Below are 23,896 nucleotides of genomic sequence, written 5' to 3'. Positions count from 1 at the left end.
CGAAAACAGCCATGTTCTGGGTTCAACAAATATCCATCACTTGACATACATAATTGTATAGCCTAAATACTCAGTCCAAACAAACTGCAGTTTTTGTGATGTACAGTAGATGACAGGAAAGTTTTATTCCTTAAAATGGTTCTAAAGTCTTACGTTTTTTTTTTACCTTAATGTATTCTATGCATTAAGGTAAAAAATGTTCTGTGCTGCAGGATCCTCCAGTCCCCCCTCATGATGGCTTGACACTGAAACATATAAGGTGTGGTTAGGATTGTGACGTCATCCCGCACAATCTGCTAGCTCGCGGCTGGATTATACCGCCAGGGTATACAACGCAATTTTGACTGCATGTTTGAACCTTAGTGTCGGGAGGACACATATACATTGTAAGTGCAACTCTTTCGCATTGTCAATAAATATTTTATGGTTTTACATTACGAGTACCTCTCTTCTCCTTTTTCTTACCTGAGCCCTATTCGATCCAGCGATGTGAACGAGAGTAACAGCCATCGCTGCTGTCTCTTTCCTGACTGGGCAGATTGATAGTAGTTGGAGCCCGCAAGGGTGCCCCCATGGAAAGCAGCTTTCCATGGTGTCACTCGATGAACAGAGCAGGTAAGTATACCATGTTTGTTACGTTAATTTAAAATTTTTTTAACATTTTATGTTACTTTAAAGATAATTTCTAGGCAGATAAAAGAAAGAAATAAACAACTCATACAGCTATGTCTCAATATAAAATAATTAAAAGCATTCCTAAGAGCAATTAGTTAAAGTACCTAAATTTGATTTATTTATGCAATACTCTGTACAGCAAAGCTCAGAATGGGAAAGCAGCACGAGGGGCCTGTCAATTATGCTGCAGTGCTAATGTGCTAAAAAGGAACCTGTTGACATTAGGAGAGAGCAGAGTGACAAACGGAAGAGCTTATCAGTCTGCTGGTTTTCCTTCATTAATCAATCACGGGCTGGGATCATGCTAATTGTATTGCTTAAGAGAAGTATAGGCTGTAGAAAAAAAAAAATTATACTCACCTAGGTGGATGCAGCATCAATCTGATGCTGCATCTGTCCCCGACCGACCCTGCAGTGAGAACTGGGCAATCAAACACCACGACTGTCAGGCCTCATTCAGACCATACATGCAGAAAAACTGATGGAAACTGATGCGCAGATTTCACTTGCAGAGACATCAGTTTTCATGCATGCTTTGATAAGTTTTATACACATTGCAGATTCCTGCGCAGAAAAAATCTGCACATGATACCAGTGTTGTGGTGTGGACAGGGCACAGAGAGAACTATTGATTTTGTTGTGCCCTTGCAGAACACGTGCAGAAAAACCAACGTCTCTGCATCATGGTGTGAACGGGCCCCCAGTCACTGGCTCTCTGCTCTGCCCCCTGCTCACTGGAGTGCTGGGCTGTGGAGGGGTCAGGACAGGCTGACTCAAGCTCTCAGTAGCTCATTGAGAGACTGAGCCAATGCTGGTCCAGGTATCTGAGTGGATCCCCATATAGTCAGGATATTTTCAGAGCCTGGACTGGCTCTGTGATATCAGTGGACACTGGGCTTCAGCAAGCTGTTTGCTGAAAATGGATTACAGGAGTGCAGAACTAACAGTACTCCTGTTCTCCATAGAAGTACAGCCAAAATAGCTTTCACTATACAGTACTACTCCATTAAACAAGAACTTCAACTATTTTTTCAAATGCTGTAGCTGCTGATGTTTAAAAACCAGGTACTTATCAGGGCCTGGAGTGCAGAGCTGTCTTCCTGCAACTGGTTCATCTTAACACAGCAGGTCTCCAGCACTGCCATCTTGGATATGGGAGCCAGCTGTGGCTTCCTGAGGAATCACAGCTGGCTCCTCACTCTGCATGTGCTAGCTCGCGAGGCGCTCTGTGAATGGTCCTGCAAGCTCCTGAGACATGTGACGTGTCCCAGAAGACTGCAGGAGGGAAGGGGATTTGGTAAGTAGTGTCATCCTCGCCTAGGCAGGAACTGCAGAAGTGGGCATGGGTGTCAATAAGAACTGATACTTGCCTTCTCTACAAAAAAAACCTGTAATCCAGCTACAGGCTAGACGGAGAGAAAACAAGAGGTACTTCACTTTTTGAGTGAAGTTCTACTTTAACTGCAGTACATAAAAGTCATGTCTCCGGGGTGGCTGTCTGCCTTTTAGATTTGTGTACTTTTCAATAACAAAATGGAGAAAAATACTGTATGTATGCTTTTGGAGGTAAAACAACTGAGCAGCACTGCTCCCCTTGAACTGACATATGCCAAAATTACTTTACCTTCAGTTTACGAAGGTTTTCTGGCTCCAGGGTACACAGAAGTAGTGACACTGGTCAAATACTCTCTTTCCTCCAGTTAATATATTAGTATACCAGTGACTCCATTTTTAACTTTGAGTCATGCAAAGTTACTGCTTAACTACCTATTTTTTTCCAGAACACAGGAAAAGGACTGTGATAACCAAGCACCTCTGAAGCACTCTTCCCAATTTCTAACTTAGAAAATACTTGGTAATAGCACCAAGCCAAAGATTGCTTGAGCTCCAAGCAACCCTGATTGCTGGTACATACTTGATGCTGGCTTCTCCTCCTTCTCTCTTGACTTTGCTCGTACTGACTCGCTGGATGAAAGTGGTGTAGATGGCTGTCTGCAAATCAGAAATAAACACAAAATCACCTAAGGAACAGCAATATCAAAATAGTGTTTATATCATTCACTTTTTTCCTGTCTGATCAGGACATTTCTCAAAAACAAATGTGCATCTTGTGTCATTTATTTACTCGAAGCAAATGTCTCTGTTCACATTCATGTTAAAAAAAGCCAGTGACTGGTATGTACAGTACTTAGCAAGCAGTCCCTGGTTGGTTAGAAACAGTTCACTGAAGGCGATTTTTAATTGCAAAATTGCTTAGGTTGGCAATAAATAGGCAGATGTCTTCCAAAGAAAAATGGCTGGGGAAATATCTGCCCAACATGTGCTGCATATAAAATAATTTTTGTACTTTTTATCTTAACTTTAGTGACCTGTACAATCTACCTGTATCATATGTGGCCAGTGTTACATATGATTAATAAATAATAACATATTTTATCATAGAGTATTAGTAGGACCTACTATAAATGGTCCAACTCACAAAGGGGGTTATTTATTAAAACTGGAGCATTCAAAATCTGGTGCAACTCTGCATAGAAACCAGTCAGCTTCCAGGTTTTATTGCCAAAGCTTAATTAAGCAAGCTGAAGTTAGAAGCTGATTGGCTACCATACACAGCTACCAAAAACAAATAAACAGAAATAGTAAATCATGATTGATAGGGAATTGTCACAAATTGACAAAATCTTTCAAAAATGCAAGAATATCTTTATAAGGAATTACACGAGACTTTGACTTTTAAGTGGGCTGTTTCACTGAAGGTAAAAAAAATAGTTTGCTCTCTCCATGACACGAAAAATTGTAAGACTGTTCTAGGACTGGAAATGTAACCAATTTGCTCATAGTGTGTTAATCTTATTACGCTTGTTTATAAGAAGTCATTACACATACAATGGGGTTGCAGAACAGAAAAAATGTGCATTAAGCCTTATTTTGAGGACAATATTTAAAGTAAAACTGATCTAAAATTTGGAGGACATATCGTGTAAGGAGTAGGAGGATGGATCTGGATTGAACTACATCTGAGATTGGAGGCTGGAAAGTGCAGGAGGCTATACCTACCCTGGTTAAAGGGAAAAGCACTATTTGACTTAAATGTATAGGTCATATATTGAAGGTGAGAGTATATATTTATGAGAGTGGAGGAGGTACACATGTGGCTGATTATTAGAACGGTACAAGTTGCACAATTGTTTACTGCTGTATAGGATGATCACCATACAAAAAAAGGACTACTTCATATAATTTTGCTTATAAGCACTTAAGAATTTATTTCCATCTTTATTTGTTAGGGTATTGATGAGTTTGCACAAACGCTATTGTATGCACTATATATGGCACTGTTTAATTTGCACAAAATGCGATTGTATGCACTATTTATGGTATACAGCATTGTTGTTTATTGTACACTTTATATGATAATTTTAGTTATAGCACACTGAATTGCGTGCCGCTGTTGACAGATTTTCAAAGACAATTTCTGATTTATTTTCTTAACTCAAGCTAAAGAAATGAAGTCTAACTTGCAACAGGTATCATTTCTTTGCGCCAGTTTAGTCAGCACCTATGCATAAATGGGCACACCAGGTTTGATCAGAGAGAAAGTCAAAGATTTCAATGACCTTCTAAAGTAGGCTTTCTCAAATGTAACCTTTGGGAACTCTTGAAATACACTATATTGCCAAAAGAATTGGGACGTCTGCCTTTAAACGTACATGAACTTTAATGGCATCCCAGTCTTAGTCCGTAGGGTTCAGTATATTGAGTTGTCCCACCCTTTGCAGCTATAACAGCTTCAACTCTTCTGGGAAGGATGTCCACAAGGTTTAGGAGTGTGTCTATGGGAATAGTCAGGCACTGATGTCGGTTGAGAAGGCCTGGCTTGCAGTCTCCGCTCTAATTCATCCCAAAGGTGTTCTATCGGGTTGAGGTCAGGACTCTGTACAGGCCAGTCAAGTTCCTCCACCCCAAACTCGCTCATCCATGTCTTTATGGACCTTGCTTTGTGCACTGGTGTGAAGTCATGTTGGAACAGGAAAAGGCCATCCCCAAACCGCTCCCACAAATTTGGGAGCATGAAATGAAAAACAACCCCACAGAAAACCCCCCCCCCCCCCCCCTGCCAAACTTTAAAGCAGTCAGGCAAGTACCGTTCTCCTGGCAACCACCAAATCCAGACATGTCCATTGGATTGCCAGACAGAGAAGCGTGATTTGTCACTCCAGAGAACAAGTCTCCATTGCTCTAGAGTCCAGTAGTGGCGTGCTTTACACCACTGCATCCGACGCTTTGTATTGCACTTGGTGATGTAAGGCTTGGATGCAGCTGCTGGACGATGGAAACCCATTCCATGAAGCTCTCTATGCACTGTTGTTGTGCTAATCTGAAGGCCACATGAAGTTTGGAGGTCTTTAGCTATTGACTCTGCAGACAGTTGGTGACTTCTGCACACTGTGCGCTTCAGCATGCACTGACCCCGCTCTGTCATTTTATGTGGCCTACCACTTCGTGGCTGAGTTGCTGTTGTTCCCAGTTGCTTCCACTTTGTTATAATAACAGTAATAGTTGACCGTGGAAGATTTTGTAGCAAAGAAATTTCATAGATGGACTTATTGCACAGGTGCAACCTATCACGATACCATACATGTATTCAATGAGCTCTTGAGAGCCACCCATTCTTTCACAAATGTTTGTAGAAGCAGTCTGCATGCCCAGGTGTTTGGTTTTCTACACCTGTGACCATGGAGGGGATCTGAACAGCTGAATCCAATGATTTGGAGGGGTCCCCCAATACTTTTGGCAATACAGTGTAACTTTCCAGGCTCAGGGAACCCTTACTAATAATTACTATATCTACAGCTCACAGTACATTAGTGAGATGGTAACTAGTAACACGCTCCTTACATTTGTTGTCAATGGGAATACTCACCCCTTACAGATAGCTAAAAACACAATTTGTTTTTCCAAGGAACTCCTAGAAGGCTATGTAGGAACCCTAACTGAAAAAGGCTGCTCTAAGGTCTAAACTCTTCACACTGTCCTAAGCACACTACGGCTACACAATAGTCGATGATGGAAATCCCATATATATACATATATTTGAAAATTATAAGCAAATAATATTGTCTGGAATAAGTAGATCAGCTTTTCGCCCCTGACATTAAAAACAAAACTCCCAGCAGGATGTGCTATAAATAAAAGTAACAAATGCTTCATATACAGTAACAACTGTATCAAATACTAAAAGAGAAGAAAGTTAATGCATACCTTGGCAGAGAGACTTCCAGTTGTAGTAGTAAAGGGCTCAGGTACGTGTTTAAGGCCTCTACTATCTCATGAAACTGTGTACTGCTTTTCTTCTCACTCTCATCTTCTGGAATACTGGGTGCATCCTATACAGAATAAATAACTATCAGAAACTCTAGTAAACAAACTAACAAGAGCTAACTGGATGTTACCTATTTGTAGCACAGAGCAGCCAGAACAACAAAAAATGATTTCTGGTTGTTTGAAACACCTTATATATCCCTATTTTTTTATTGCTTGCCCAAGGGCACTTCAAATAGTATTTAAAAGTGAAATAAAATCCTTTTACAGCTTCTGGATGTACTTGGTAGCTCCCTGCAATTGGATGGGCTTGGTATAACTTGAAAAAGCGCCTAACAGAGCATTCACAAAAAATGTCCAAACTACTTCAACTAACTCCCATTTCAGAGGGCCAGATACTCACTAGCTCAAACTCACTAGCATCTTACAACAGTGTTTCTCGACCTTTTTTCAGTCAAGGCACCCTTTAAAATTATGGACAGTCTGGAGGCACCCTTTAAAATTATGGACAGTCTGGAGGCACCGCATTCTAAAATGGGGTGCCTCCAGACTGTCCATCATTTTAAAAGGGCACCGCATTCTAAAATGTGAAAAACTATTATAATAATTTTATATAACGCAGCAACATCCACACATGTAGGGCACTCAACATTAGAGGTGATTTATTCTTCCATTCTTTGCACGCTAATTAGTATTCCAGTGTTCCTCTTCTCCCTCAGTTTTTCTCCATCACTGAGCTAATGTGACCTCAGCATCGATGGAGAAGGGCAGGGAAGGGTCAAACTAGGATGCTGTGCAGGCAGCTGACATCCTCCTTATCAACTGATGTCATTGGTTTTCAGGACCCCGGTGCTAGAAGGTTGTAATGGTGTACAATGAAAACCTGTGGCTTTGTGTAACTAAAAGACAGGATTGTTCCACCTGCTGGCTTGTATACACGTTTTTATGCAATTTGTACACATTTTGCCAAGGCACCCCTGAAGAAACCTCAAGGCACCCTGGTTGAGAAAGGCTGTCTTACAATACAATACATCCATGCTACTGTGCATTTTCTGCTCTTGAGCAGTGTGTGTGAATGCTTTCCTGTAGAGAAAACGCCTCTCTATGGTGTACATGGCTGTCAGTAATTATTACTACAAGTATCATTTGTGATGCTTTCAGCACCAGAAAAGTGCAATAAAAATTGACAATCATGTACAATGCAGTAAACAAGAGTCTCTGTAATAGGCACATTTACACAGAACATGTAGAGAAGGAGCTCAAAGTAATATTTTCTTTTCCTAACACTCAGTACAGTGAAAGCATCAATACAATGCTGGAAACCCTTAGGTGACTTCACATACTTTTACTATTTGTGGGAGCATCCTAGAAGCCCCATACCATGAGGAAGTCTAAGTTGCAAATCTCGACTGTCACAGAAAAAAGTCAAATGCCAGTCTATTGCTTGTCTGCTGTAGCTCCCTAATAAACATTGTACTCCATCAGGCTGAAGAGCCAATATGGAGCTGAAGGAGGCAAGAAGAGCTCCCTTAAATTTGCTTGGAGAAAATGGAGGTTTGCATATTATGAAAAAATTAAAGATATTGTAAACTATGTACAGACAGCTTGACTTTTTATATACTCTACTAGTAACATATCTTGTGGGTTTCCTTATTTAATCACTTACATTAAAGCTGGCCATAAACAAACTGAAAACAGCAATAATGCACTCGATTTCAAGCCATAATTGGGTCATTTCTGATCTCTTGGTGACAATAATGAAAGCCTTTGAGAGATGCTCCTTATTGCAAAGGAAGATTTATCTAAATTCCATTTAGAAGAATGAAGGATCATAGCAGTATTCATATTCTATTGTCCCCATAGAGTGAGTATCATGGTGGAATCTGGCCTTACAACAACAGTAATAAATCACCAAATTGTTTGTACTCCTAGAGACAAAAGGATTGTATTGTATTAGACTGTTGGCCAGTCCAAGATAATTCCCCCTACTCACAGCATGCCTTAGTTTTATAACAAAGCAATACTGAGAGCATGAACATAAATAAAGGGGGTCTAGACCTTTGTTCCTCAAAGGATTTTATGGTGAGTACAAAAATTATATTTTCTTTCCCGTATATTGAAGGATACAGGAAGTCATTCACACCCAATAACAATCCAACTAATAGGTAGGCAACTGAGTAAGCTAACATTAACAGTCTCAAGAATAAAGAAGAGCAATTGGGGACTGCCTGCAGTTCAAAAAGCCGCCTGAAGGACCTTATGCCTGAAGCTGGCACCAGAAGAGTCTTGAATATCCACCTGAAAGTACCTAGAAAAAATGAGAACAAAAGACCAGGTGGCATTGCAAATGGAAAACAGTAGCCTTATGCTCACAGATCTAGTAGAGTACACCTTTACAGAAAAGGGTTGAACCTTCTTCTTGCGTCTATAAACCTGGAAGATAGTCTGTGTGAGCCACCTAGAGATTGTGGAATGAGTAATAGACAGAGGGACAGAAGAATAATGCTCTGATTTAGGTGAAAGGAAGAAAGCCCCACAGGCATGAAAAGAAATCTTAAACCTCAGCACCCCTTGTCCCTATGCAAAACCAAAAAGATACCTTGCAGGATAAGGCCACCAGTTCAAATACTAACTTAGCAGAGGTGATGAGGAATACCACCATGTGGATGAGGGTAGAGAGAAGAATGTCTAATGAGTTCAAATGATGGCTTCCGAAATACAGAGAAAACCAGATTCAGAGGCCACGGACACACAGGGAAACAAACAGAGGGAACTATAAAAGAGATTCCCTGTACAAGGGTCTTACCCAAGAAATAAGAAGCCCCATCCATGCTGTTAAGACCATCAATCTTCAAGCAGGATGGTAAATCAGTTCTTGAAACAGAAGAGCCAGACAATCTGGAATAGCCATCATGGGGAAAATGAATTTCCAAGTTTACCAAAATATCCTACAGGATAATGTCAGGGTGGCTTTCTGCTAAATGCAGCTTAGTAGAAGTTGAGTGATGCGGCAGGACAATGACCCTAAGCATCAAAGTAAATTCACCATAGACTGCCTTCAGAATAAGAAAATGTGCCATTTGGAGTGGCCCAGTCAGGGCTCAGACCTTAACCCCTTAGAGGTGCTGTGGAATGACCAGAAGAGCCATTCACACTAGACATTCTAGAAATGTGTCTGAGCTGAAGCAGTTTAGTAAAGAGGAAAGATTCCTGCTGAACGTTGTTCAGATCTGATCCAGATCTAGCGAAAGCACCTGCTTGAAGCCATTGCTGCCAGAGGAGGTTTAAATAGGCCGCTTGTCAGCAGTGCGCACATGCTTGTGCGAATGTACATGTGTGCATGTGCGAGTGCTCATATATGCGAGCAAATGAGCAGTCTGTTTTCTACATTATGACTAAGTACATATTTAGTAGCCAAACAACAAGTCTTAGTGTGACGGCTGGTAACATGTTCCTGGCAGCCTTATTCTAAAAATCAAAGAAAGCTTTTATTTTTCTGCAACCAAAGTACATTAATGGTATGTGGATACATAGGGGAGCTAGCCTTTAAAGTCTAAGCCATTTTTTACTTTCATTTTAAATAGTTTGTTTGGGCCAAGCTGGCCAAAATGAACTATGCCCTTTGTGAATTGCTGCAGCTACTGTCAGAGCTATATAGACTATATTTTTTTTCATTCAGATATTATTTTTAAAATTTTGAGTAACAAACATATAAAGTAAACAATAGGAAAAACACAGCAGAAAACAATGGGTTATATTTAGCACCAGCTACATACAGTATACAGTGCTGTGTTCCAGCAGCGGTACAAAGACTTCCCATCTGCTGTCAGAACAAAATCGAGTTGGGTTGAGCGCTGCATAGCTATTCACAGGAAACCTTGTATTTTATCAATGAACAGAAGGCTTGCCCGCCTCTCCACCCTCAGCCAATTAGATGAAGCCTTGTATTGATTAATTAAATACAAGGCTTCCTGTGAATGGCTGAGCAGCGCTCATTCCAACTTGATTTTGTTCCGGCAGCATATAAGAAGTCTCTGTACTGCTGTCAGAACACAATGCTATATAATGTATGGAGCTGAAGTTACATACAATTTCTACAGCAATGATAACGGGTGCATCTGATAGTAAAGGAAATAGTTCCTTTGGGTCAGTTTGGTGAAAGTGAAAGTAAACATGGAGTTAATATGGGCACATGCCCATATTAAAGGCACATGAGAAACAGAAAATGAGTAATATCAACCAGAGACAATCAGCTTACAGTTTCACCAAGACGTATTAGCGCTGCAAGCATTACCATTGCTGGATTGTTGTTAATATTTTCAAATGCATTCTTCTGCCTAGTGAAGCTTAGTTGATGTTCCCTTTTGACGAGATCCTGCATGGTTTCTTGTTTGAACAGCTCCATTTTCTCCAACAAGCTGGAAAACATCTTCCGATTCACAGCACATCTGGCAACTCTGGTTCGCACTGCTGAAATGAAGTAAAGAATAACTAATGCAGTAACAAGAACAGTACTAATTTAGCAAAAAGAGAACAGATACTTCTCAGCAGAAATGTTCCATTCATTGAACAGTGTCAATAAAAAAACTTACTGGTTCTTGATTGTTGATTTAACTTTCCTTTTTGTGTTGAGATAACCTTTGGTTTTTCAAGTAGAGCACCGTACAAGAAAGATCTATTGGAAACAATAAAGCAGATTTAAATACAATGTAATTACCAAAATATAGATCAGTAAGGCTCGTTTACACTGGTGTGACTTGTCATGCGCTTTGATTGTTGAATGGAAGCGGTCATATCAGTGTAATTCCGACTCCGGAGGAGTCGTACCGATTTTGAAAGTACTTCATGCACTACTTTTTGCAAGTTCGGGTGCGACTTGAATAGACATCCGTGCATGAAGTCCCACAGATGTCTTCCAAGTCGCACCTGAAGTCGGGCTGACATGATTTCAAAGTTGGATTCAGTGTGACTGAAGACTTAGATTCAGATTCACCAAAATCTGTAATGAATATAAACTGTAATGATTAATTGTTTCCTTTTTGTAAATGTTCTTAGAGCAACAATGTAATGTAGTTTTGAGCTATAGTACCGAAGGTAGGTAAACATGTATAAAGAACCAGTAAGCTGTGGAAGAAAAGCCTAATCATAACTATTGTTAAAAAGTTTCCCTTCTCATGTGCGGACTGACAACTCAAGGGGCAATAGGAGATCATCGGGCCCAGAGTCCCATCCACACTTAAGCCACACCTACACAAAGCCCCACCTACATAATGCAACGCCCATATTACATGCGATCATCACATAATTCCTCTACACTATGTTCAGAATAAATGTTTATTGATTAAAAAAAAAAGAAAGAGAAACTTACAATAAAGAAAGTGCAACATTGGTACATTTCCAAAATTTACCGAACAAAATTCCAGAGTGATCCATAGGATACAGTATTAAAAATCTGAACAAAATTTAGGAACAAAAATGAATATTGGGGGATAATTAAATTGCAAATTTTGAGGGCTGTAGGTAGCGCCTGCTGGTTACATAGTACAGTAAAGATGCCTGATGATTGAGGGGTTCATTGCCTTGTGTGGCTGTTTGGATCCTACTCAGCTCCTTCCTGACAGGGTTGCCACCCCCCCACAACTTTTCTTTTTTTTACACTGTGAAAACATGGAAAAATCTACTGACAGCACACATTTTTACTGAGAAGAGAGGTTTGAGGTGTAGAGACAAAAGGAGAGAATGGGGGGAGGGGGGTGGTAATAGGAGAGAGATGGGGGAGATGGGAAAGTAGGAGAGAGATGGAGGATGGGGGGGGGGGAGAGAAGGGTGGGTAACGGGGGGGGCAGAGAAAGAGGGGATGTGAAAGAGACGGGGGGGGTGAGAGAGAGAGGGCGTGAAAGGACGATCTGAGAGAGACAGAGGGGGGTGGTAGAGAGAGGGGTGAGAGGGAGAGATGAGGGTGAGAGAGAGAAAGGTGTGAGAGAAAGGGGGGGGTAAGAGAGAAGGGGGAGACAGACGGCATGAAAGGAGAATTTGAGAGAAAAAGAGGGGGTGAGAGAGAGAGGTGTGAGAGAGAGAAGGGGGTGAGAGAGAGAGGAGTGTGTGAGAGAGAGAGTCAGAAAGAGAGAGAGAGGGTCAGAAAGAGAGAGGGGGGATGTGAAAAGGGAGTGAGAGGGGAATGTGCAGTATGTCTTCTATTGTGAGCTTCTGCTGGCAGACAAACCTTCTGTGCTATTGTCAGGCTTGTACAGCTGAGCTGAGGTAAGGGGTGGCTTGTCTGTCCCCTGCCATAAGAGGGCTTAAAGTACACCTGCAGAAAGCCCAGAGTGCACACAGCCCACAGTGCCCAGATCTAACTTTTGGAAAAGATTTGTGACAGGTGCTCTCTAACCCCTCCCCCACCCTTCCTTCTCTATGTGCCTGTTGTGATCTGCCCAATGCAACTACCTGCATACGTGGAACACAACATACACAATGTGGAATTAACCCCCCTGCAGGAAGGGGTGGAGAAATGCATCAGCAGTCCCCTTGCTTGACCTTTGCAGTCACCCTCCCTCCTGGCACTGCTGATTGGCATGATTAGGTGGTATTGTGCTAGTCACGTGGAAATAGTCAGGAGGAAAGTGGCACCCAGCTGACCCTCTACTGATTGCTCTGTGTGTTGTGGTTTGAATGTGTACTGCTCATATTGCCTGGCATCACACAATGCAAGCCATGTACAATGCATTCTGGTGCCCCAAGTCTTTGTTCTCTAGTGGCACATACACAGCACACTATAAAACAGATCCCAGATCTCCTGGAAGGGGTGTACAGTGATTTGAGTGCTGCCCATAGAATCAGGCATCCTGTCTCCCTGACTATGCTTCTCACCTGACCCCACCACCACTCCTCACCTTTCCCCCTCTCCTCACTTTTCCCCCTTCTCTCCAGCTTCCCACCCGTGCAGCTCTCCTGTTCTCATTGCAGGATATCCAGGATAGGTCGGGGACACTTTTATAGTTATAGGTATAATTAGGGCTTTCTTCCACTTTAAATTATAGGTTCACCTTTGGGAACATGTAACATGTTCCACCCGGTGTTTGGTTGGAACATGTAACTTGTTCCCGCTCCTGCAGCTGCACGGCAATCCGCTACCGCTGTATGACAGGAGTGCTGTCAATCACAGTCAGTGAGGAGGGAGCAGGGGGCAGGGCCGAGCGGCACTCTCTCTGTGTCTTTTGGTTACTTCATGCACTGGAAGGATACAATGTTTATTAAGTCAACTTCCAGAGCTAATCAGATTTATTAGGAGGGTTTTTGTCCCCACCATGTGTGGGGTGTTATATGCTGTTTTTAATATTCTTTTATATGAATTTGTACAATAAAATGTATGTTTTATAGAATTTTACCTGATCTCTTATGCTGTGCTTATATAGTCCTACATTGAGATAGGCTGGTTATTGTTTTCGAGCTTCTATCAGTCTTTTCTCTTATATTTTTTGGATGAGGAACACAGAAAGTCTTTCTTTCTGAGGACACTTGAGGACAGAAGTTCAGAACGCTGCACCAAACTATACAACAATGAACTATACAACAAAACAACTAGGTATACATTGATAAAGTGAGAGGATAAGTGAAAGAAAGTGATGCAAGCAATTGATGCAAAAAATCAAGTAAATGTTTTAGATAGAATATGCAGATTACCTGTCTTCTGAATGTTGCAGAATAATTAAACTGAAGTTTGGTGGCAGCTCACCAAACATACTGAAATGCTGCATTGGGACATGCAGATTCCCCCATACCTAAAAGATAGGAAAATTAGAGGAGATTACATTGCACAGTTACAAAGCTGCCATGAACCCAACAGAAGGAGTTTTGTATAATCGAACTTGGGCTATGAATACATTTCTTATTGGTGATTTTCAGACAACAGCCTTCTGGAGATCATATGTGTGGTTAATTACAGAACATTTGTCTTGAACTACATAAAATTCAATCCATGTTAGAGAAAGAGCTGGACTACTTGTCTTTTTGAAATCAAAACGTGTTTACATGGTGGTATGTGAAATAAGAAAGCTGTGAATCTTCTTTAGGTAGAAACCTGTAAAAACATTGGCAAAAAGTAGATTCAACAAAAGACATTGAGGTGCTTAGTTAATCCACTCACAAGTTAGGTATACTTCATTGAAAACATTTGCATTAACTGTGGGAATTTACAACTACTGTAGCTGTATATGTCGGGAGCTCCACAACATTATTCCAAGCCTGCCAACATACCAGGTATTAGGTTGGGACAGTGTTAACCACCTTTACCAATTAGCCCAATTCTGCCTGCTACACCCATATAAGTCCCAGCCAAGCTACACATTTGCGCTATAGACTGAACCCATGTGAAGGCCCAAAAGAGGGGAGTCAAAACAAAACAGGGACAGGATGGAGACTTTGCTTGGGGATCCTAGTGCTCACAGTGGCTGGTTCCTGCAATGTACAGCAAGAAAAAAAAAAAGGTATTTACCCATTATTTAAAAAAAAAACAAAAAAAAAATCAGATGTCTAGACACTTGTAAAGGTAAGGGGGAAATGATTGTGATACTCCTATACCAATATGTCCCAAGATTAGTCTTGATAATTGTAAAGTAATTAGTTTCCAATAATTCACAGCTAACCATAATGGCTGATTACTTCTTGCTACTTTATAATTGTATTCATTACAGGAAAATCATGTAGATAGCTGGGCCTTAGTCAAAGCCATTTCTTCTATATCTGTCTTGTTACCTGAGCTTTCGTATAGCTCCCAATGTCCCCTTTTTTTACTCTATTACAATTAAATTATAATGTTTGTACACATTTCAAATTCAGGGACAACTTGACTTTCCTACCTATTGTAATTTTTACTTGTTATACCTTGATAGGTTTGATGGCGACCCTGTCAAAATTAAAAAAAAAACATCTGGCAAAGAAAAAAAAAGAAAGGTATATATATACAATATATATACAGTCATGGCCGAAATTGTTGGCACCCTTGATATTTTTCCTGAAAATCAAGTATTTCACACAAAAAAGGTATTGCATTAACACATGTTTTGCTATACACATGTTTATTCCCTTTGTATGTATTGGAACAAATATAAAACAGAGGCAGAAAAGCAAATATGACATAATGTCACACAAAACCCCAAAAATGGGCTGGACAAAAGTATTGGCACCCTTAACTTAATATTTGGTTGCACACCCTTTGGAAAACATAACTGAAATCAGTCGCTTCCTATAACCATCAATAAGCTTCTGACACCTCTCACCCGGAATTTTGGACCACTCTTCCTTTGCAAACAGCTCCAGGTCTCTCTTATTGGAAGGACACCTTTTCCCAACAGCAATTTTAAGATCTCTCCACAGGTGTTCAATGGGATTTAGATCTGGGCTCATTGCTGGCCACTTCAGAACTCTCCAGCGCTTCTTTGCCATCCATTTCTGAGTGCTTTTTGACGTATGTTTGGGGTCATTGTCCTGCTGGAAGACCCAGGATCTTGGACGCAAACCCAGCTTTCTGACACTGGGCCCTACAGTGCGACCCAAAATCCTTTGGTAATCCTCAGATTTCATGATGCCTTGCACACAGTCAAGGCACCCAGTGCCAGAGGCAGCAAAACAACCCCAAAACATCATTGAACCTCCACCATATTTTACCGTAGGTACTGTGTTTTGTTCTTTGTAGGCCTCATTCCGTTTTCGGTAAACAGTAGAATGATGTGCTTTACCGAAAAGCTCTATCTTGGTCTCATCTGTCCACAAGACGTTTTCCCAGAAGGCTTTTGGCTTACTCAAGTACATTTTGGCAAACTGTAGTCTTGCTTTTTTATGTCTCTGTGTCAGCAGTGGGGTCCTCCTGGGTCTCCTGCCATAGCGTTTCATTTCATTTAAATGTCGACGGATAGTTCGCGCTGACACTGATGCTCCCTGAGCCTGCAGGACAGCTTGAATGTCTTTGGAACATGTTTGGGGCTGCTTATCCACCATCCGGACTATTCTGCGTTGCAATCTTTCATCAATTTTCCTCATCCGTCCACGACCAGGGAGATTAGCTACAGTGCCATGGGTTGCAAACTTCTTGATAATGTTGCGCACTGTGGACAAAGGCAAATCTAGTTCTCTGGAGATGGACTTGTAACCTTGAGATTGTTGATATTTTGCCACAATTTTGGTTCTCAGGTCCTCAGACAGTTCTCGTCTCCTCTTTCTGTTGTCCATGCTTAGTGTGGCACAGACAGACACACAATGCAAAGGTTAAGTGAACGTCTCTCCTTTTTATCTGCTTTCAGGTGTGATTTCTATATTGCCCACACCTGTTACTTGCCCCAGGTGAGTTTACAGGAGCATCACATGCTTGTAACATTCTTATTTATCCGCAGTTGTGAAAGGGTGCCAATACTTTTGTCCAGCCCATTTTTGGAGGTTTGTGTGACATTATGTCGAATTTGCTTTCTTTCCTCCCTTTTTTTGTTTTGTCCCAATACACACAAAGGGAATAAACATGTGTATAGCAAAACATGTGTTAATGCAATACGTTTCGTGAGAAATACATGATTTCCTGGAGAAATATCAAGGGTGCCAACAATTTCGGCCATGACTGTATATATATATATATATATATATATATACTATATATCTCATGACGGTGCTGCAACTGACTGTTGTTCGTCAACAGTATCCAAATATTGCTTTGCTATGCTTTATGGGCATGTGTATGCATAAAGCATAACAATCAAAGCTAATTAATGATTGCAGATATTATTAATTAAGCATTTCCCAAAAGTATGTTTAATTGTATGTTAGATTCTTACTCTTGAGATGGTGGCCAGTTGCTGCTCAACCTGTTTCCGCAGAGATCCTTCATCTCCTTTCCCTTGTAGATGATGCAGGAGGTTTAGTAATGCTGCAAACTCAGAGTTGCTAGTGTTGCGTGTTGCTGTTAGAACTATATCTTCAATCATCATACAGGAAGAACAGCTCTATGGAGGTACAAATGCAAACCAGCATAATGATAATCATAATCAAGTTTGACAAAATCTTATTTTCAATGAAAAACCTCACCCACCCACTTTAATGGAATACCCTTCCATTAAAGCAAAAACTGTGTCTGTCTTCATGTCAGGCTGCTAAGCAACAAAACATGATTATTTTAAAGGAGATTTTTGGCTCTCTCTCTGTAACCAGAGGAGCAGTAATTTACCTTGGTTTGCTCATGGTTTCACAGGCCGGGATTTTGATGGTTTCCCTCTGCCTCTGGGAGAAGCCTAGGGTGGGAAATTCAAATTATTGGTGTGAATATTTTACTATGACCTAGCCAATCCCTGGGGAGGTGTGCCCAGAAGGTGGTCTGAGAGGTAGTAAATAGCAAGGAGCCCTGTATTTTTCCTTGTCAGGTAAGGTTCTGTAAGTTTTAGGAGGTTGCTTGCTCCGAGGCACTTTTTGGACTGAGCTGCTGTTCTGCTGGGTCTCAGCTGTGGCAGGGCTAGAGACCTGGGATAATTGTGAAGCTGGATTTCTCTACAAAGGGGATCAAGTCTATGGAGGCAGCTTTCCTGGGATTTGTGAGTAAAGACCCTGGCTGACCTACAAAAACTGTGCAGCACCCTAAGATTGCATTTATGCGACCAGTAAATGCCTAAGAGGCTTGCCTCATGCTTCTCAGCTGTGAGGCCTTAAATTGTTCTGAAGCTACCTCATGGTCCCTAAAGCTACCTCTTATAATGATGGGTAAAATGTTCACATCCCACTTGTTTGCTGTATAATTAATTCAATAGTGTACCAGATACAGCCAGCACTCAACTTTCAGCATTGTGGCTGTTATAGCTTCAGATCTCAGCTAAGCGATCCTAGTTTTTATCTGCCACTTCTTTCCCATCCATTTATAGAATGCAAAGCATTCTGTGTAGTTACAAGAGGAGAGGAAAGAGTGGATAAACATCAGGATCGCTTCACTGTATGAGAACTGCAACTCTAATAGCCACAAAACTGGAACTTGGGTGCTGACTGTAGTATTTGGTACACTAATTAATGAATTATACAATAAACAAAGGCATAGTGAACATTTTACACCTGAAGAAAAAAAGGTAATTTTTTTCCTTAAGAATTTATATAAATACAGGGGTTGGACAAAATGATAGCAATACCAGGTAAAATAACGAAATTGTAACCCAGTATGGTGTTGAACCGCCTTTGGTATCCATGGTCTGAATTCTCCTGGGAACCGACAAATACAAATATACAGTATCTCACAGAAGTGAGTAAACCCCTCACATTTTTGTAAATATTTTATTCTATCTTTTCATGTGACAACACTGAAGAAATGATACTTTGCTACAATGTAAAGTAGTGAGTGTACAGCTTGTATAACAGTGTAAATTTGCTGTCCGCTCAAAATAACTCAACACACAGCCATTAATGTCTAAACCGCTGGCAACAAAAGTGATTACACCCCTAAGTCAAAATGTCCAAATTGGGCCCAAAGTGTCAATATTTTGTATGATGACCATTATTTTCCAGCACTGCCTTAACCCTGTTGGTCATGGAGTTCACCAGAGCTTCACAGGTTGCCACTGGAGTCCTCTTCCACTCCTCCATGACGACTTCATGAAGCTGGTGGATGTTAGAGACCTTGCGTTCCTCCACCTTCCATTTGAGGATGCCCCACAGATGCTCATTAGGGTTTAGGATACTGTAGGATACTGTAAGTCTTGGATGGTGGATAATGTAATCTGATACCACTCTTCGTGTAAAAATTGTTTCAGTTCTTGCAGAGATGCCAGAGGTGGAAAACGAGCCCATACCTTGTTCTCCAAAATGAACCACAGTGGCTCTATAATATTAAGGTCCAGCAACTGCGGCACCCAGGTATGGTCTGAGACTTCATCTGCATGCTCAACAAACCACGATTTGACAACACAAGCTGTGTGAATCGTCTTGATGAATAGCGCTGTCTTCGGGAAACAATGTCTGCACCATAGAGTGCACATGGTTGGCCACAATTTGTACATAGTTTCTGTCAGTGACTCTACCTTTCAAGGCAATGATGAGGCCTGCAGAATACCAGGATGTGGCTGCCCAAACCATGATTGTGCCGCTACCTGGCTTTACCGTTAGCACAAGACAGTCCTGGTCATAAGCTTGGGACAGTGTTCTCCACACATAAACACATCTGGTGGTTGGGAATAGTGTGAAACTCGATTCATCAGACCATACTACAGTCTTCCATTGAATGATAGTCCACAATTCATGGGTGCTGCACCACTTTTTCATCTTCTGAGCATGAACATTGGTCACTAGTGGTTTGGAAATTGCAGCTTGCCCAATAATGTTTTGCTTATGTAATTCCCAATGCACAGTTTTTGCGGTATTGAGCTTTGGAAGACTGAGATTGAGCTCTGTCCTTTTGTCTCTTTTCCTATGCTTATCAGATGACATTTTCCTGGAAACTGTATATGCCGTCATAACCTTCGATACTGTACCTCGCAACATCACAAATAAAGTCACAGATGCAGCTAAGCGGGCACAAAATCTGCCATCTTTGAAACTCAGTAAGCTCTGACATGACTCTGTATTACTAGCAGCGCACGCAGTGAATGACTAAAGTGAGGCTTCCCACGTGTTAGCTAGGTGTCACATCACACAGCCAAAGCAAAAGAATGTTACATCACTTCCGCTTTCAACGTGAAAAATGCCGTCACTCGCACACCTGCAAATCTAGTAGTGTTTCCGTGTTTTTGTCCAACCCAAAAATATCTGCGACTGGAGTTCTGCTTTAAATCACCCCTAAATAGTCCAATATCTGCTAATGTTGTAACCAATGAAACAATTGTATGAGGCATTTAGGCCATGTTGAGAGCTGGCAAGCACTTGTGGGTGTGTTTATTACTGCAAAAAGACATTTTCCAAAATGATGGAAAGTCTTGGTAACCAATGACTAAGGCTTTGCAGCATGCACAGTCATCACTATGAGTACCAAAAATGAGTACCAAAGCTTCACAAACATTTACATCAAATACAACGTATGACTGCAATATAAAACTGTACTATTCCATTAATGAAAAAATACAGGTTTTATATAAGAAAGTAATATGCTGTATATGTTACAAATTGTACAGAATTCAAACTGTCACTTAAAAAAAATTCAACAGAAGTCACTAACAAAAATACTGCTTGGCATAACCGTACCTGATGAAGAGCCAGAAAAAATCCTGATGTTAGAGAGTCAAACTGTCCAAAACATGAACACATCTCAAGACTTGCTGCTGACAATGTGTCCTTCAACTTGTTGTCTATTGCAGCATTAATGGACTGAAGTAAAATCTCACTGGACTGTGCAAGGTAGACCCCTGCCAATGCTCTTCTGGTCTGGGAAAACAAAAACAGATACAGCTATTATTAATATTTTCCTTTTATTTAAATCCCCATGCCAGGCAAAAACAATTTTTTTTCCTATCCCTCCCTAGCATCCCTCCCTAACTCCTACTGATAGTCTTTTTTCCTCTCTTACCTTGTGAAGCAACATATACTCACCTAAGTCCACCATCCAGGTCCCACACTGCCACTCTTTCTAAGTGGGGGGACCACTGATCCAGCACTGTGATTACCCCTTTGAGACTGCTGGTCCCTGTTGCACCCCCTCTCATGATATCATCCTCTTATTCCTGAGAAAACCCACTGCAGCCCATCCAATAAGAAGTGTCCATGTCAAGCAGTCACTGACTTGGAGACCCAAAGAAGGACACAAACCATGAATTAAACAGAAGAGGAGAAGACTTGTGGGCCAGATCTATGAATTGAGGGGCGGACTTATCAATCATCCACCTGTCTTCCATTCACAGATCATGTTTTATTCATAGCAGCTGTAGTATGTCTTCTATGAACAGACGAGCTGGGCAGAAAGGGCAGGTATAGCTGGGCACTCTTGATGAGTGCCTGTCACAGCCCTTAGTTCTATTAACCCAAGTAACACCTGAATATTATGGTGGCAAGGGTGGGGGGCATCAGAGGAGGAAGATTTCAGCGAAAGGAGGAAACAGCAGCACAAGGGACACATCTGACTGAAAAAAAAGTAACAACTCTTATGTTGATTAATTTTTGCTTTTTTTTGTTTGTTTCAGGCAAACCTAGGCTATAAATATCCATCAAGTAGAAATATAACTAATTTACATTAAAGAAATGCAGAAAAAGGTCCAGCACTATAGGTCCTGGCTTTGGGTCCTGTATTGGACCAGGTTTAAGCATGCTTGTAGCGTCTTGGTAGTGCAAACCCTTTCCCACACTCCTGCCGCTCTGAAGTGAACAATCGAGTAGGTTGGAATAAAAGGAAAAACTGCATACAGAGCATGAAGGGCACAGAGATTCTATAAATCACTGTTATTAGGCTATGTCAAAGAGACCAATCCTATATGGGCTATATGAATTGCCATGCCATAATAAACAAAATACCACTGTGCAGCCCTTGTGATAACAAATATTACAAAAAAAATATGTACCAATGCCAGAATCTAAAAGTGCTCCGCATACCAAACTGAAAATGATTCCCCCAAATTGATTCAGCACAGCAAATATCACGCTATGAACCATTAAAGTGAAATACTTGAATACTGATGAATAAAGAATCTAGTAAATTCCAGTATTTAAGTGAATGTCAAAAAAGTACAAAAAGCTCATTCACATGATGTTCCAAATCTTTAAATCTGTGTACTACAATTATCCTCCGTGAAAAATGGATTAGCTAATCCCTCTAACGAAGCCAGGTAAGGTGGCATAACACGTAAGGGGCGTATATTATATTGATATTTCAGATCATCTAGGTGCTGTAAAAGCATTTTCACCAGATGTCAGTGTGAAGTAAAGTAGTATGCAAAAACCTCATAAAAATGATTTATAAATTTTTCTGCATTTATTGGTAAAAAAATCGATTTATTTCCTTTATATTTGAATTTTACCTTGCTTTGACAGCTAAGGCTGGCCATACACCAGGGGTGGACTGACTATTTGGAAACTCGGGCACTGCCCAAGGACTTGGGGTCAGTAGGGGGCCCCATGAGATGCCCCTGGTACCTTTTTCATAGGCTGTTTTGAGTTTGGGTAAGGACACGGGTGCCCCATGATCCCCTATTGCCCGGGGGCCCCATGAGTTGTCAGTCCGCCCCTGCCATACACTATACAATTTTCTGTCCAATTTATCAGAGGCGTTTTTGAGGCGCATATATATATATATATAAATATATACTGTATACAGTTGTGTTCAAAATAATAGCAGTCAAACATCACTAACCTGATCAATCACTGTTTTTGGTAGAAATGATATTTCTACATGGCAAATAATTTACTAGCAGGTGTAGCAGAGTAATAGAAATCCAACAGACCCAACAGTCATGACATGCATGCTGCTGATTCTGTGTAATTGAATCACTGATTGAAAGGGGCATGTTCAAAATAATAGCAGTGTGGAGTTCTATTAGTGAGGTCATTCATTCTTTGAAAAACAGGTGGCAATTATAGCCCTTATTTAAGGAAGGAAGGCAGCAAATGTTGTACATGCTGGTTACAGTGCATTTCTCTCTGAAATTCTGAGGAAAATGGGTCGTTCCAGACATTGTTCAGAAGAACAGCGTACCTTGATTAAAAAGTTGATTGGAGAGGGGAAAACATATAAAGAAGTGCAGAAAATGATAGGCTGCTCAGCTAAAATGATCGCAAATGCTTTAAAATGGCAACCAAAACCTGAACGACGTGGAAGAAAGCGAAAAACTACCATTTGAATGGATAGAAGATAGCCAAAATGGCAAGGACTCAGCCAACAATCAGCTCCAGGAAGATCAAAGAAGGTCTAAAGTTACCTGTGAGTACTGTTACAATTAGAAGACGCCTATGTGAAGTCCAATTATCCTGGGCTGGAATACCTGTTCACAGGTGCCAGAAGTTGGTTGACTCCATGCAACACAGATGTACAGCAGTTCTCAGAAACAGTGCTTATACAACTAAATATTCATTAAGTGATTCAAAGGAAAGCAAAATCTTCAAACATTTTTCAGTTTATATAGTGAATGTTTGAGTTTGTAAAGAAGAATACAAACATTGCTATTTTTTTGAACAATCTAATATTCACGTTTCTTCAATTTTTAGAGGAACAATACAAATTTGATATACTTTTCTTCATGTTTTGATTTGGAATAGAATGTGTAGTGTTCCCAATGCATTTGTGTGTATGTCAATAAAAGCTATTAGAAGGATTTTGAGCTTTATTCGCTTTTTTCAACACACTGCTATTATTTTGAACACAACTGTATATATATATTTTTTTTTGATGATCTTAAATACATATGATACAGACTGCATACACAAAACATGCTTACCTTCAAGGCTGCAGCTTTTCTTGCCATCTGATCTAACTGTTTATTAGTTGGATTTGTATTGGCATCAGGCCGTTCAGATTCACTATCTTCAATGGCTCCAGTAGTTTTTATTTCATCCTTTAAAATAAAATGTGTCAAACTGAATTTAATGTGGTTCTAAAGGCTAATGCTTTTTTTTACCTTTATGTGTAAAAAAACTGTTGTATCCAACATCCCCCCCCCCAAAGAATCCATTATACTTACCTGAGCTCCGTCACAATCCAGCGTTGTGCATGAGAGCAATGGTTTTCTCTGCTCTGGCCCTCCTCATAGGGCTGACCCAAAGCAGTGGGAACTATTGGGTCCTGTCAATCGAACTATGTAAAGTGGGATCAGGGGATGCAGGCAGCAGGGATTTGGAGCGAACACGCACAACAAATGATTTCCTATGGGGCACTAGATGTAGAGGAGGAGTGAGGAGCGCCAGTGGGGGACCTGAGAAGAGGAGGATCAGGACTGCTCTGTGCAAAACCATTGTACAGAGCAGG

The 23,896-nt window shown here is 40.8% G+C and overlaps 1 protein-coding gene across 1 annotated transcript in view; it reads right to left on the bottom strand.

Moving 5' to 3' along the window:
* The window catches only part of LOC149457767 (cilia- and flagella-associated protein 46-like), a 201,884-nt gene that overhangs the window by 26,742 nt on the left and 151,246 nt on the right, over window positions 1-23,896 (bottom strand). Inside the window, exons 42-49 of the mRNA XM_089683217.1 lie at window positions 23,370-23,486; window positions 20,194-20,373; window positions 16,821-16,988; window positions 13,684-13,781; window positions 10,593-10,675; window positions 10,295-10,470; window positions 5,941-6,065; window positions 2,591-2,667 (exon numbers count right to left, since the gene is read on the bottom strand). Of these exons, the coding sequence (XP_089539343.1) occupies window positions 2,591-2,667; window positions 5,941-6,065; window positions 10,295-10,470; window positions 10,593-10,675; window positions 13,684-13,781; window positions 16,821-16,988; window positions 20,194-20,373; window positions 23,370-23,486 (1,024 nt within the window). The remainder of the gene's footprint in view (window positions 1-2,590; window positions 2,668-5,940; window positions 6,066-10,294; window positions 10,471-10,592; window positions 10,676-13,683; window positions 13,782-16,820; window positions 16,989-20,193; window positions 20,374-23,369; window positions 23,487-23,896) is intronic.

Source organism: Staurois parvus, unplaced genomic scaffold, assembly GCF_062004578.1.
Source record: "Staurois parvus isolate SC_StPar_1 unplaced genomic scaffold, SC_StPar_1.0 ptg000303l, whole genome shotgun sequence".
Classification (NCBI taxonomy): Eukaryota; Metazoa; Chordata; class Amphibia; order Anura; family Ranidae; genus Staurois; species Staurois parvus.
This window is presented reverse-complemented; position numbering and strand designations above follow the sequence as displayed.